Below are 13881 nucleotides of genomic sequence, written 5' to 3'. Positions count from 1 at the left end.
ACCAATATGACTGACATGTTCTCCTTTAGAATGTAGTACTAAAAAGTCATAAAACCTAGGTAGAACCTGATTTAAGACACTTCTGGGCTGGGGATACAGTGCTGTAGTAGAGTGACTGCTTAGCACATGTGAGGCCTCAAGTTCAGCTCCCAGATGGGGAGTGGTTAACTCTGAGCAGCTGAAAAAGGACAATGGCAAATTTGAGCCCAGGCTGGGCAACTTACCAAGACCCTGTCTCAAAAATTTTAAATAAAGGGGCCAGGGACTTAGCCTAGTGGTTCCACCACCTGCCTTGAAAGTGCAATGTCCCAAGTTCGATCCCCGTTACCAAAAAAAAAAAAAAAGAAAAGAAAGAAAGAATTTTGGTTAAAAATTTTTAAATAAGGGAAATAAGGGAGGAGGTGTGATTCAGATCAGAATGTAGCTTAGTGTGAAGGCCCTAGGTTCAATCCCCAGTACCGAAGAACAAAACAGCTTACTTGAAAGATTACAAAGAGAAAAATTACTATATAGTATGCTTTGGTAGGCTCCCTAGTTCACTCCCATAGAATCTGAGCTGGGACTGACCAGCAGCAGTCACATGTACATAGCAGTACAGTGAAAATGGCAGGCCAGGTTCAGGCCTCAGTCTTAGGACCGCTTGCAACTTCTGCTTTTGTGCTTTTGGAGGCCCTGAGCCACCATGAAAGTAGTATGGCTATCTTAGCAGAGATAACTGGAAGTGGAGAAAAAGGGGGAAAAAAAGAAGGAGAAAAGAAAGAGGGAGAAAAGGAGATAGAAGAGAAGAGAAGAGAAAAGGAAGGGGACAGAGAAGTAAAAAGAGAGGGAGATCCTCCGTTAGCAACTGAGTCCTGCTAACACTAAGGCTCCAAACACGTAAGTGAACGTTCTGTCTGTCTTGAACACTCCAGCCTCAGCTGCCATCTGAACGCAACCACAAGAGTGTGTCAACCAAAACCAGGAGAACCGCCTAATCAGCCCAGACACCTCCAGAACTGTAAGCAAATAAAACAGTTTTAAGGTATCAGGCTTTGGCACAGTTTATTATGCAGTGAGATAATCAAACCAAATGATAAAACATAATTCTTGATTAATTGCATTAATGAATAGGGTGTGTGTAATCAAGACGACAGACAATCTAAAAAGGAGGTCTGCAAAATTGCACCCACATTTATAAAGGCACTCGTTCAATGCTTACGGAGTCCAGTATATGCCAGGAATTGGGGCTATAAAGATAAATAAGGCACAGTCCTGACCTCAGAAGCTCATTTTATTAAGAAAGATAGCTGCGTGCATGAAATGTATCAAATTCTTACATAAGTGGGACAGCCACAAACTGCCATCAGAACTCAGAAAGGGCATTCTACTGGGAAAGAGAGTGGGAGACATTTAAAGAATAAGTTGGCAGTTGGAGAAGTAGATGCCATCTTGAAAAACAATAATATCTAGTGGTTTATTATTATGGCTAATATTAATTAAAAATGTCCTATGTCGTAGGCATTGTGCTAAGCATTTTAAATATGCTTCTTTAATTCTTGTGCTGGTCAGGTAAAACACACACTAGCTTTATCTTCATTTTACAGATAAGAAACTGAAGATCAAGAAAGCCAAATTTCACTAGATTTCATGAATAACAGGCACAAATACTGCAAATATTAGTGATTCACTGACAGCCCTCAATAATAAAAGGTTGCCCTACATTTGTTTAGCTTTTTAGATGAGAAATTAATCATGTTTACCAGGCTTCTGGTAATAAGAATAGTTCTTGTCTATTAAAATTATATAAGCATTATAATCTACATTGAAAAAGTATCTGCACACAAAAATATACCTCAATGACATTCACACACTGAGGGAGCTGGTAGTGGAGAATGAACCTAGGGAGTGCTGGGTATATCCCTAACGCTTATTTTTGAGACAGACTCTCGCTAAACTGCAGGCTGGCTTTGTATTTGTGATCTTTCTGCCTCAGTGTCCTAAACAGCTGGGATTATAGGCATGCACCACCTTCTCAGGGCACACACTTTTTAACTAACAGTTTAACTACTGATTCAGAATGCTTGTTTCAATTCTTTGTTGTTTTTTTTTTGTACCAGGGATCAAACTCAGGACCTTGCACTTATGAGGCAGGCACTGGAAACACTGAGCTAAATCCCTGCCCTTGTTTCAATTCTTGATCTCCTTCTATATTTCAATTGAGTTTTGGACTCAACACGCGGCTTTCAGAGTGTCATATTTAAAGACAATTTGTAAAAAGAAACTGAAAAACCAATGTAATTATATGTAGATACACATCTTTTGCACACAAAGATATCTGCAGCTCATCCCTTCACTTCTTGATTGCAATTACTTAGTATTGTGTGCAAACTTGCTTGCCAAGTTTTGCTTCCAGTATTTTGGAAGTCAGTATCTTTCAGCCTATCACCACCAAATGCTTCCTAAGTCTCTAGGAGATAGACTCTATTCACCTCTGCATTAAAAATTATGCAATATTCTAATTTTTTCCCCTATAGTGGTGATCAGAACCAGAGTGCTCAGCAAGCATTCTGCCACTGAGCTACAACCTGAGCCCTTGAAAATATTCTTGAGAAATACTTATAAAGCTAACTAGAAGAAAAAAATTAGATACAAAGTTGCAAATATTTCTTTCAAGTTTGCAAAATAATATGCATAGAAAGATACAGCACAGGGCTGGGGATATAGCTCAGTGGTGCTGCTGCCTGCCTTGCAAGTGCAAGGTTCCAAGTTCGATCCCTAGAACCGAAAAAAAAAAAAAAAAAAGGATACAACAGGTGTCTAAAAGTGGTAGAATTATAAACTATTTTAAAGTTATTTAATTTGTTCTTGGTTAACCTTTTCTTAGGATACTATAACAGGCAGATTTTAAGTGCTTCTACTGCAACAAATTACCTTCAAACAGATTTTTGTACTGTTTTGAAAATGGGTAACAGAAGGGGAAGTGAGAGATAAAAGGAGCAATAACAGTTTTCTTTTCTTTGCTAAGCTACTAAGACTTCCTGTCTTGGTTTTCTGAAATAACTTTTTTTCCTTCACTGAGTTCTATATATGTCCCAGATTTTAGTATGTTATGTTTTGAAATCCTGTCCTCTCTCTCTCTCTCTCTCTCTCTCTCTCTCTCTCTCACACACACACACACACACACGCACACACACACACAAACACACACACACAGAAGAAAAGGAAAAAAAGAAAACAAAATATTATGGGAAACCAAATGGCCACATTACAGATATTAACAACAAACACTGATTTGAGATGATCAGTTATTCATCTGTACGTCTTTGCATTACTATCTAACAAACAAATGTATAATATTTCAAACATTTTAATCTTGAGGATAAATCACAGCAATTTATGAAGACACACTGTTAAGTTTTTGGGTTTCAGGTTTTGTTGTTATTTTCATTTTTGTTTTTTTGGTTTTTTTGGTACTGGGGATTGAACTCAGGTCCTTGTGCTTGCGAGACAGGCAGTAGAACCACTGAGCTAAATCTCCAGCCCCTCATTTTTGTTTTTCTTTCTTTTTTGGTACCGAGGGTTGAACTCAGGTCCTTGCGCTTGCACAGCAGGCGGCGAAACCACTGAGCTAAATCCCTGGCCCTCATTTCTGTTTTTAACAGGGTCTCACTAAGTAGCTCAGGCTGGCTTCGAACTCACACCAATGAGTTCTGCCTTGGCCTGCTGAGTGCTGGAATTAAGGCATGTGCCACCACACCCAGCTGACTGTATTAGTCTAAACCAGTGGTGGTGAACCTATGGCACTCATGCCACAGTGGGCTATTTGTTATCACTGAATGCTCTAAAAGATTAACCATCACTGGTCTAAACCACAGAAGTAAGTAAAGAGCTGATGGAAGGACAATGGCAGTGTGCCTCAATCTTTAACGTACATACATATCACACTTGTCTTGCTCAAGTACAGGTTCTGATCCCAGTGGGTCTGGGGTGGAGCCTGAGACTGTGTGCATTCTGCACAAGCTCCAGGTGATGCCCTGCTGCTCACAGAGACACTTGTAGTCTCAAGAATCTAAGGTAATGGGGGTGAACCTACAGCACATGTGGTACAGAGGGCTGTTTGTATCACCGTAAGCTCTACAAGGTTCACCATCACTGATCTAAGGGGTAGCACTGGCCAGAATTGGGAGGGCCCTCACACCAAACAGTATCTCACTTACTTACCATGATCTGACCATTTACTCTGAGTGAGCAGAGACTCCCTTTTGTCACTGTCCAGAGAGACACAGAATCATACTACTAAAAGGAACACTACATTCATGTAATAGAATGAACTCTTAACTAGACACAGACCAAAATATTGGCATTTCTCACTGTAGGCATCTCTAGTACTTCAAGCTAATTTTCCTTCAGTAATATAGAAAGATAGAGATTCTGGGTCTGCAAAGCCTAAGGACCAAGCCCCAGACTGGCATCCTAGAGTGGACACTTGACATGCATTTGACCTACCATTTCTACTTACAACCAGCAGAAAAGCCAATGCCGTAGAAATAGGGCAAGTAATGAAAACACACTGGAAGTAAAATCTAAAAATAAATATCCAAGAACTTGTATTTTTCTTATTTTTATTTTTGTTTTTGGTAGTGGGGATCGAACTCAGGTCCTTGTGCTTGTGCAGCTGGCAGCGAAACCACTGAGCTAAATCCCCGGCCCTTTGTTTTTATTTTTAGGGGTGATAACCTAATTACCAGACAAGGTGAAGAGAAAACACTGGAAAGCAGCGCCCTGTTTCCACAGTATATTGTACCTAGAAGTACCTCTGATGCCCAATAAGTATTTACTGAGTGAATGAACAAATAAATATTTAAAGAGTGGGAGTTAATTTCTTTGGTATTTACATCTTAGCACCAAGGATTCCAGAGAGCTATAGACAATTACTGTACCCTTAATGATTTCAACATGAGGACATACTGGCTGTAAACATTATCTGATTTCCTGAATGCAACAAACCTCTCTCTAGCCCTTAGCTTATTTAACAGTAAGACAGACGAGACAACCCTTGCATTCCTACACAGAACTTCCTTTTCTCTGAAAACACAGGGGAGGGCCTAAACTTAACCACAGAGGCAAAACTGCTGCTTGTTAGTTGTTTTTGACAGAATAACTTAAAATGATTTTCAATTTTCACCCTTCTAGACTTTCATACACATGATTTCTTAACATGAGACAAATTTTATGAGGGCTTTATTTCCCTCCCAGGACTGGCAATTTAACCCAAGCCCTTCACCCTGAGCTATATCCCCAGTCCTTTTTTACTTTGGGACAGGGTCTCACTAAGTCACTAAGTTGCCTAGGCTAGGCTCAAACTTGGAATCCTCCTGCCTTATCCCCCACAGTGCTGGAATTACAAGCAAGTACAACCACCTCCAGCTTTTATGAGAGATTTTTGTGTTTTTTTGTTTGTTTGTTTTTTGAGACAGGGTCTCATCCAGGCTGGCCTCGAACTCAGGGCAGCCCTCCTGCCTCAGCCTCCTGAGCGCCACCATGCCCAGATGAGAGAGATTTTTAAAGGAAAAGAAATAAAAGAAAAGATAAAAAGTATGCCAAGAATTCCTAAAAGGTTAAACACAGGTTAAACAGAGTTATCATATGACCTAGTAATTTGCTGGTATATTCTAAAAAAATTAAAAACATGGTCACAAAAATGTATACATAGATGTTCACAGTGGCATTATTCATAATAGTCAAAAAATAGAAATAACCCCAGTATCTAGCAACTGATGAATGACTTAACAAAATGTGGTATATCCACACCACAAATAGTATTCAGCTATAAAAGGATTAAGGTACTGACTGATGTATGCTACCACTTAGATGAACCACGTAAACATACTAAGTCTAAGATGTCAATTATGAGGGCTAAATATTATACGATTCCATTTATATGAAATGTCCAGAATAGGCAAATCCATAGAGACAGAAAGTAGTTCTCAATGGTTGCTGGGGCCTGGTGAGACTGATTGCTAAGAGGAATGGAGTATTGGGGGAGGGTGTTGAGGGGTGAAAGTGAAAATGTTCTGGAATTAGCCAGTGAGGATGGTTAACAACTTTGTAAATACACTAAAAAATATCACAGAAATGTACACTTTAAAAACATGAAGTTCAGCCAGGTGTGGTGGTGCACACCTGTAATCCCAGTACTCAGGAGGCTGAGGCAGGAGGACTGCCATGAGTTTGAGGCCAACCTGGGCTCCATAGTGAGTTCAAGGCCAGCCTGAACTACACAGCGAGACCCTGTCTTTAAAAAAAAAAAAAAAAAAGATGTTTATGGCATGTTAATTATATCTCTCTTTTTTTTTAAAATCAAAGTCTGGAATGATAGCTTAGTGAAAAAGTACTTGCCTAGCATAAGCTTGCATGAGGCCCTGGGTTCAATCCTTAGTACCACAAAAAAAGCATTTGACAAGCCAGATATAGTGGCACATGGCTGTAATCCCAGCACTCTGGAAGGCTGAGGTGGAGAATTACAAGTTCAAGCCCTGGGCAATTTAGGGACTTAGCAAGATCCTATGTCGAGCTTCGGATTTAGCTCAGTGGCACCACCCCTGCCTCGAAAGTACAAGGTCCTGAGTTTGAAAAACAAACAACAACAACAACAAAAAATATATACATGAAGGATTCTATCCCTTACTCTTTGCTCTTTTAATCCTTCTCTATGCAAAATCTTTGGCTAAGAAGCCATATATTTTACATTTGTTCAGAATAGGACTGGAACTCTAAAAACACCCTAACCACCAAACAAAAGGAGCTGCTTATTTTGATAATATTTTTTGTAACAGACCTTCTTTAAATGCAAGTTGACAGAAGACTTATGCTATAAACCCAACCATGCACAATCAACTAGAATTAGCTGTTGTAACTGGCACTGGCACAAAACACATTCCAGCTGACAAAAGAGAACTATATTATTAGTCTAGTCAGAAAGCAAGGTCATCAGAAAACTGTGATAGATTTTCTTTTAGTGTTCTGTCTCAAGCCTGAGACAACGTCCTTTAAAACAAAAAAAAAACGAAACTAAAAATACACACTAAACTATACTAAATTACAGGAAAATATGTCCTATATTTAAATTATTGGATATAAAATTTAAAAGAACGTAGGTTTCAAAGTTGAGAACTAAACTATGTAGGATGGGAATCATACTTACTTTTTTTATGCATCCACTATCACATAAGAGATTTGTTAAGTACCACTCCCATGTGCTAACCTCATTCCTTAGTGTCAACTCTACTGCTACTTAATTACTAATATTATTAAACAATAGTCATCCTCATGTATAAGATATTTTAACTGGTTAAGACATAGTCATGTATTAAGAGATGTTATAATATCTTTTCAAACAATTTCAGCAAGACAGTGGGACACGCCTGTAATTCCAGCACTTGAGAGGCTGAGGCAAGAGGATAGCCACAAGGTCAAGGTCAGCCTGGGCTCCATAGTGAGTTCAAGTCCAACCTGATCTGGGTACCAAGTCCCTGTCTAAAAAAAAAAGCAAAAAAATACAGAACCTTTATTTTTTTTATTTTTTTGGTACCAGGGATCAAACTCGGGACCTTGCACTTGTGAGGCAGGCTCTGTAGAACCTTTTATTTTAAAATAGAAGTATGCTGGCCACAGTGGTGCATGCCTATAATCCCAGCACTTGGTAAGCTAAGGCAGGAGAATCACCGTGAGTTCCAGGCCGGCCTGGACTACCTGACAAGACCCGGTCTCAAATTAAAATAAAGTAAGAGGAATATCCCAGATGTTTTCAAAGGGAAATCCAGATGAGTGCACTGGAAGGCCCTGAAGAGTATTTACCAAATCAGGCTAATAATATCTAGATTCTTCTCCCAGTTGAGTTTTGGTGGCTTATATTTTATTTATGTATTGGCTTTTTGATTTTTTTTTTTTGGACCAGGGATGGAACTCGGGTTCTTGCACTTTTGAGGCAGGCGGTGGAACCACTGAGTTAAATCCCCGGCTCTGTATTGGCTTTTTGAGACAGGACCTCCCTAGATAGTTCAGGCTGTCCTCGACTCAGATCCTCCTGAGTGCTGGGATTACAGCCATGCACTCCCAACGACAAGCTGCTAGCAGTTTTAATACTAAAATGAGAAAGATGGCTGGCCTATACAGTACCAGCTCTACAAGGGTTTTCAAAATACATAAAACTCAAAGCATGTTGAGTATTCTTAATGATGACAATATTCAAACACAGTTATCATAGCTACTCTACCATTTTCAGATTCTATGAAGCACAGGACTTATGAGCATGACAATATATATTAATATCACACATGACTGGAGAAATTCAGATGGAATCCCAATCACTTAAAAAAACATTTATGAAGCACTTTTGTGAATAGTGGCTTAAGGATTATCCTTATTATCCATTAGCAGTGGGTAATCTCTTGTTCTAAATATGCTTGTGGGTGCAGAGAAACTATATAGCTTTCCTATATCTTTGATAACTCTTTCCCCATGGAACAGATAACTGCACCGCTTGAAAGGATATTTAGCTTCTCCTTTCAGCACACCTCTCTTTAAATCTTTTTTTCCATTTACCTTCACATTTGTATACCTTCCCTCAAGCGACTCATTTTCCTTCTTCTGGACCTTCAACAACTTTCACCTTAAATCCTAAACCATCTAGAGTGAGATTTCTCTAAACGATTTCTTTCAAAAATCCATTCTGGATCACACATTAACACCATTCATTTAGCACGATCGCTATTTCTCAACCCTCGCCTTCCCCTTCTGTCCTTAGTCCTTCCCTTCCAACGCCCATTTTCTCTCCACTTTTAGCTCTCTTCAGATCACTGTCCCATATTTCCTTCGTGTTCTCTAATGTCAATTTCTACCTACCTCGGATTTTCCCAAATAACCCTCACTTCCCTAACTTTGCGGCCACCACGACCTTCTGGGATCCCTCGGATTGTGCTGCGGTCCTTCACTCTGCCTAACCACACTAACGCCACCCACACTGCACTCCTCCCACTCTCCCGCAATCCCCTAAACTTGTCTTCCCATGAAGACCCCGAGCGTCCCCCTCCCCATTCCCAGACCCTCCCAGGTCTCCGGAAGCCTTCAAAGCCTCTCCCTTCCCCGGCCCAAGTTTTCGGGCACTGTCACCGCCGGAGCGAGCCCTCAGCGCCCCCGCCCGCGCCCTCCCTCGGCCCGGCTCTCCGACCTGCCTCTGCGCCTCCTGCAGCCCCTGCAGCCGCTGGCCCAGCTCCCGCCGGTAGCTCTGCGCCGCCTCCACGTTCTCGCGGGCCTCCTGCAGCAGCAGCTCCGGCTCCAGTTCCATGGCCCCCCTCATCCGGCCGCGCGAACTACAGCTGAGGGCGCGGCTTGCCGACTGACTCGTGCCAGGCGCCACCGAGCGGCCCGGCGCTGCCTTCCGCAGGCGGAAACGCTGCCTCGCCACGCCCTGTCCCGCCACGCCCCGCGGCTAGGTGACTGACAACCGCGCGGCACCGCCTCGGCGTGAGGCATCCGGGCCCCAGCGACCCCTCGCTCCCAGGTTTAACTCGGCCCTTGGTCCCTGCGGCCCGGCGGTGCCAGCTCTGGCGCTTGCTCAGGAAACGCGTGGAGACAGACAAGATGACTACGAGCGCGTGGCTGAGTGCTTTTCCACGTCTTATCTCTTGCTTGTCTCGGTTACAGCCCGGCTTTTTATCTTCACTGCACAGCGGAGGAAAGTGAGGGACAGAGAGGGGACAAGCAACTCTCCCAAGTCAGCGTTGGAACCCAGATCTTAACGTTCTTGGCCGCTACCCAGAGGCTCAGTGTAAGGAGGGAGCCCAGGGAAGCCAGAGTAAAGGCCAGCAGTACAGCAAATCCTGGCACAAGGCCAAGACGGGCGTTGGCAATTTTTTTTTCCTGTCAGGGTCATGTAGTATTTTGGGCTTGGTGGCCATAAATTCTCTGTTGCAATGTATCAAGTGGGTGTGACAAAGTCTTGCGATTCTGGCTCTGAGCCTGTATTCCCAGCTACTCAGGAGGCTGAGTCAGGAATATTTGAGCCCAGGACCTTGACACCAGCCTCGGCAACACCAATAAGACTCAATCTATAAAAAGAAACAAAAATCTAGTGGACACTGAAATTTGAATAAAATTTAATTTTCACATATCACAAAATAGTCTTTGCATTTTTCGCCAGCTTTTTTTTTTTTTTTTTTTGAGACAGGGTCTTGCCATGTAGTTCACAGTGATCCCCCTGCCTCAGCCTCCTGAGTGCTGGGAGTATAGGTTTCAGCTCCTATGCCCGGCTTATTTTTTCTTTTTCTTGGCTTGTTTTGTTTGTTTTGAGACAGGGTCTCACTATGCAGTTCAAGCAGGCCTTGAACTCACTATGTAGTTCACTAGCTTCAAACTCAGGGCAATTCCCCAGCCTCGGCCTCCAGAGTGCTGGGATTACAGGCATGCGCCACCACACTCGGTTTCTCCAGATATTTAAAAAGTAAAAATGATTTGTTGAAAGCCGTATAAAAACAGGGTATAGGTTGGATTTGGCCCCTAGGCCATGTCTTGGTAACCCCTAGTCCAGGATGTCAGCTGAAAGATGCCTCAGCCAACACCAGATGAAGCAGGTGATTTGTTGGGCCGGGGATTTAGCTCAGTGGTTTCACCGCCTGCTGCGAAAGTGCAAGGACCTGAGTTCGATCCCCAGCAACAAAAAAAACAAACAAAAAAACAAAAGAAAGTGATTTGCTCAGAGTTACACCATGAATCCCTACTAGAGGCTAGATTCCCCCTATTCTGGGCCAGAACAATGCTTTTACTGCCATGTTGTTTCCTGCTAAGAAAGTGACACTTGGAGTTAGAGAAAATTAGGAAAGGATGGATTTCTGGAAAAAATTGGAAGTTAGTTTTATTCTGAAGATAAGGTAGCCTGGCCCTTAGTAGGTACTCAACATCTGTTGAGTGAAGATATTATTATTAACTAACTAGAAAAGAATAGGAAAAAGAGCTAGGCATGGTAATGCATGCTTTATAATAGCAGCACATAGGAAGCTGAAGCAGAAGGATCATGAGTTTGAGGGTAATCTGGACTATCTAGTAAAACTCTGGAGTGGGGGTGGGGGAAGGCCAGGCATAGTGGTACACACCTGTAATCCCAGCACTCTGGGAGGCTGAGGCAGGAAGACTGCAAGTTTGACCCCAGCCTGGGCAATTTAGTGAGATCCTGTTTTAAAATAAAAAATAAGGGTTGGATGTAGCTTAGTGCAAAGGCATAGAGCTCAGTCCCCAGAACTGCAAAATATATACATACAGACAGACAGACAGACAGACACCTCAGGGAGAACAAACTAGGTAGGAAAGAATATTCAAACTTAGAGATAGGAATACAAGTGGTACATTAGTCAGCTTTTCATTACTAGGACATAATACCCAAGAAAGTTAAAGGAGGAAAGATCTATTTTGGCTCATAGTTTCAGAGATTTCAGTCCATAGACAGCTGGTTCCATTGTTGTAGGCCTGAAGAAAGACAGAACATTGTGGTGGAAGGCCATGGTAGAATAGAGCTCCTTACCTCATGTCAACTGGTAAGCAGAGAGGGAACAAGACAGATAGGAAGGGACTGGGATCAGATATACAGTGGAACCTTGACTTATGAACTCAATTCATTTCCAGGGGCTGGTCGTAAGTCAGGTTGGTCAGTTGCCTTCAAAGTCTCTCTCCTGTATAATTTTAGGCCACACTTTCTTCCAGGCAGATGTCAGTGTCCTTAGAGAGACATTGGCATTGGCCCAGTATTTCTCAACACCACACAGGAAAGGATGTTGTAATGTTCCTTCCAGAACTCTTTAAGGGTTAAATCTATATCTGAGACTATCTGGAAGCACAAGCAGCTGGCATTCAGGTTATAACTCAAGACTTTGTTCATAAGTTAAAACTAAAATTCCATCCATAACCCAACTTGTTTGTATGTCAGGTTGGTCATAACTTGAGAGTCTACTGTAGTACCCAAGGTGTCACCAGTGAGATCTATAGCCACATGTAAGATGGAAATTCAAAATGGGCTAGTTCTTCATCCACTTCTCTTTTGCTGATGACCAGTCAGGCATGGTGGCACACACCTGTAATCCCAGCACTTGGGAGGCTGAGGTAGGAGGATTGCCAAGTTCAAGGCCAGCCTGGACTGTGTAGCAAGACCCTGTCTCATAAATAAATAATAAATAATTTTTTTTTCCAGAACTGGGGATCAAACTCAGGACCTTGTGCTTGCAAGGCAGGCAAGGCACCACTGAGCTAAATCCCTGGCCCAATAATAAATATTGCTGATGACTGTGGCCATCGTCCATCATCTTCTCTAGGGCCCTGTAAAGCGGAGAGTTCCTGTATAAGCCACCAAGGTATTACCAACTGGCTGAGGGATTTGTTTTTTTGTTTTGCTTAATTCACATAGAAATTATGAATAGGTGAAGTACAGATCTTTTAGTGTTAACAAGCCTGAGCTTTGTATGCCAGCAGCTATCTGCAGTTATGTTAGTGGCCCTCCTCACCACTTGGAATCAGCAGCTATCAGTAGGCCTCAGGAACTATTCTGGCCACCAGATATGGGGGCCTCCAGCAATTTTCTATTGATCTCCATTCTGTTGCTCTCTGGCTGCTGGCTGCCTTCAGTGTTGCTAGCCCTGACTGCAGGATTTCAGTGACAGCAAACTCTGGTATTAACCAGAGCAGTGTATCTGCTCAGCATGCTGCTCAAGGTAGAAAGCAAGAATTGGAAAAAAAAAAAAGAAAGAAAGCAAGAATGGGAAAAAATGTGTCATCTGAAAGATGAATTATTAGAACTTGTGCTACAGCCTTGGGGGAATCAGTGCATAGCCAACCCATTAAGGGTATGGAAGAAATTGCTTATATAGAAAGAGGAGTTGGGGATTTAGCTTAGCGGTGGAGCTCCTACCTAAAAGCCTAGCATGTGTGAGGCTCTAGGTTCAATTCCTAGCACTGCAAAAAAAAGTTTCTCCTATATTTGCTGAGGATATAGCTCAGTGTTAGAGCAAACAAAAAAGAAAAGAAAAAAAAGGCTCACATATGCACAGTGTCAGATTTTGTTATTACTGTTGCAGTACAGGGGTTGAACCCAAAACCTTCGCACTGATCTACATTCCCACCTCCCCAGCCCTTTTTTTATTTTTCATTTTCAGACATGATCTCACGAAGTTGCTAAATTGCCCAAGCTGGGCTTGAACTTGCGATCCTCCTGCCTCAGCTTCCCAGAGTGCTGGGATTACAGGTGTGCACCACCGTACTCAATCACACTTTTCTGTTTGGTCACGGGTAGCAGAGGAGTGCCTCAAGGATTTCATTGAAAAGGGCTACAGAGGGATGAAATCATCTAGGGGGGTTGCAGGGTGGAGTCTGCGGCTGTTGCATTGAAAACAAATGTCTCCTGGAGCAGCCATGTGGCATCTGATGTAGCTGTGGCTGGTTACAAGATATTTGACACAGCTGCACAAGAAAAGTAAAAAGTCCTCGGAGGATCCAAGCCCTAATGTCATGTTTCAAATGTCATGCCCCATCATCCACTCCTTTCAACTAGGCCATACCTCCTGTTTCCACAACCTCCATAATGACATCAGATTATGATCTCATCGGAGGATTAAACCACTGATCACATTAGAGCTCTTGTGAGTCAACAAATTTCCAAAAGCCCAACAGCAAGCAACCCTTCCACACAGTGAGCCTTTTGGGGGACAGTTGGATTCCAAGCCATAGCAAGTGATTTTTTCATAAATAATAGATGTACCTGGACACAGTGGTGCATATCTGTACTCCTAGCTACGTGCAAGGCGGAGGCAGGAGGGTCACAGGTTAGAGGCCAGCCTGGACAATACAGTGAGACCCCGAGAT

The 13881-nt window shown here is 42.4% G+C and overlaps 1 protein-coding gene across 4 annotated transcripts in view; it reads right to left on the bottom strand.

Moving 5' to 3' along the window:
- The window catches only part of Crlf3 (cytokine receptor like factor 3), a 58612-nt gene that overhangs the window by 31447 nt on the left and 13284 nt on the right, over window positions 1–13881 (bottom strand). Inside the window, exon 1 of one of the 4 annotated variants that reach the window (XM_004870687.4) lies at window positions 9209–9430. The exons of 2 other annotated variants lie outside the window; for them this stretch is intronic. In XM_004870687.4, coding sequence (XP_004870744.2) covers window positions 9209–9337 — 129 coding nt within the window. In that variant the 5' untranslated portion in view covers window positions 9338–9430. Of the gene's footprint in view, window positions 1–9208; window positions 9431–13881 lie in introns of those variants that run through there. One more of the 4 variants, XM_004870686.3, reaches the window with a different exon arrangement.

Source organism: Heterocephalus glaber, unplaced genomic scaffold (genome assembly GCF_053883595.1).
Source record: "Heterocephalus glaber isolate CG9 unplaced genomic scaffold, H.glaber_assembly_v1.0 deba00001564, whole genome shotgun sequence".
NCBI classification, from domain to species: Eukaryota; Metazoa; Chordata; class Mammalia; order Rodentia; family Bathyergidae; genus Heterocephalus; species Heterocephalus glaber.
This window is presented reverse-complemented; position numbering and strand designations above follow the sequence as displayed.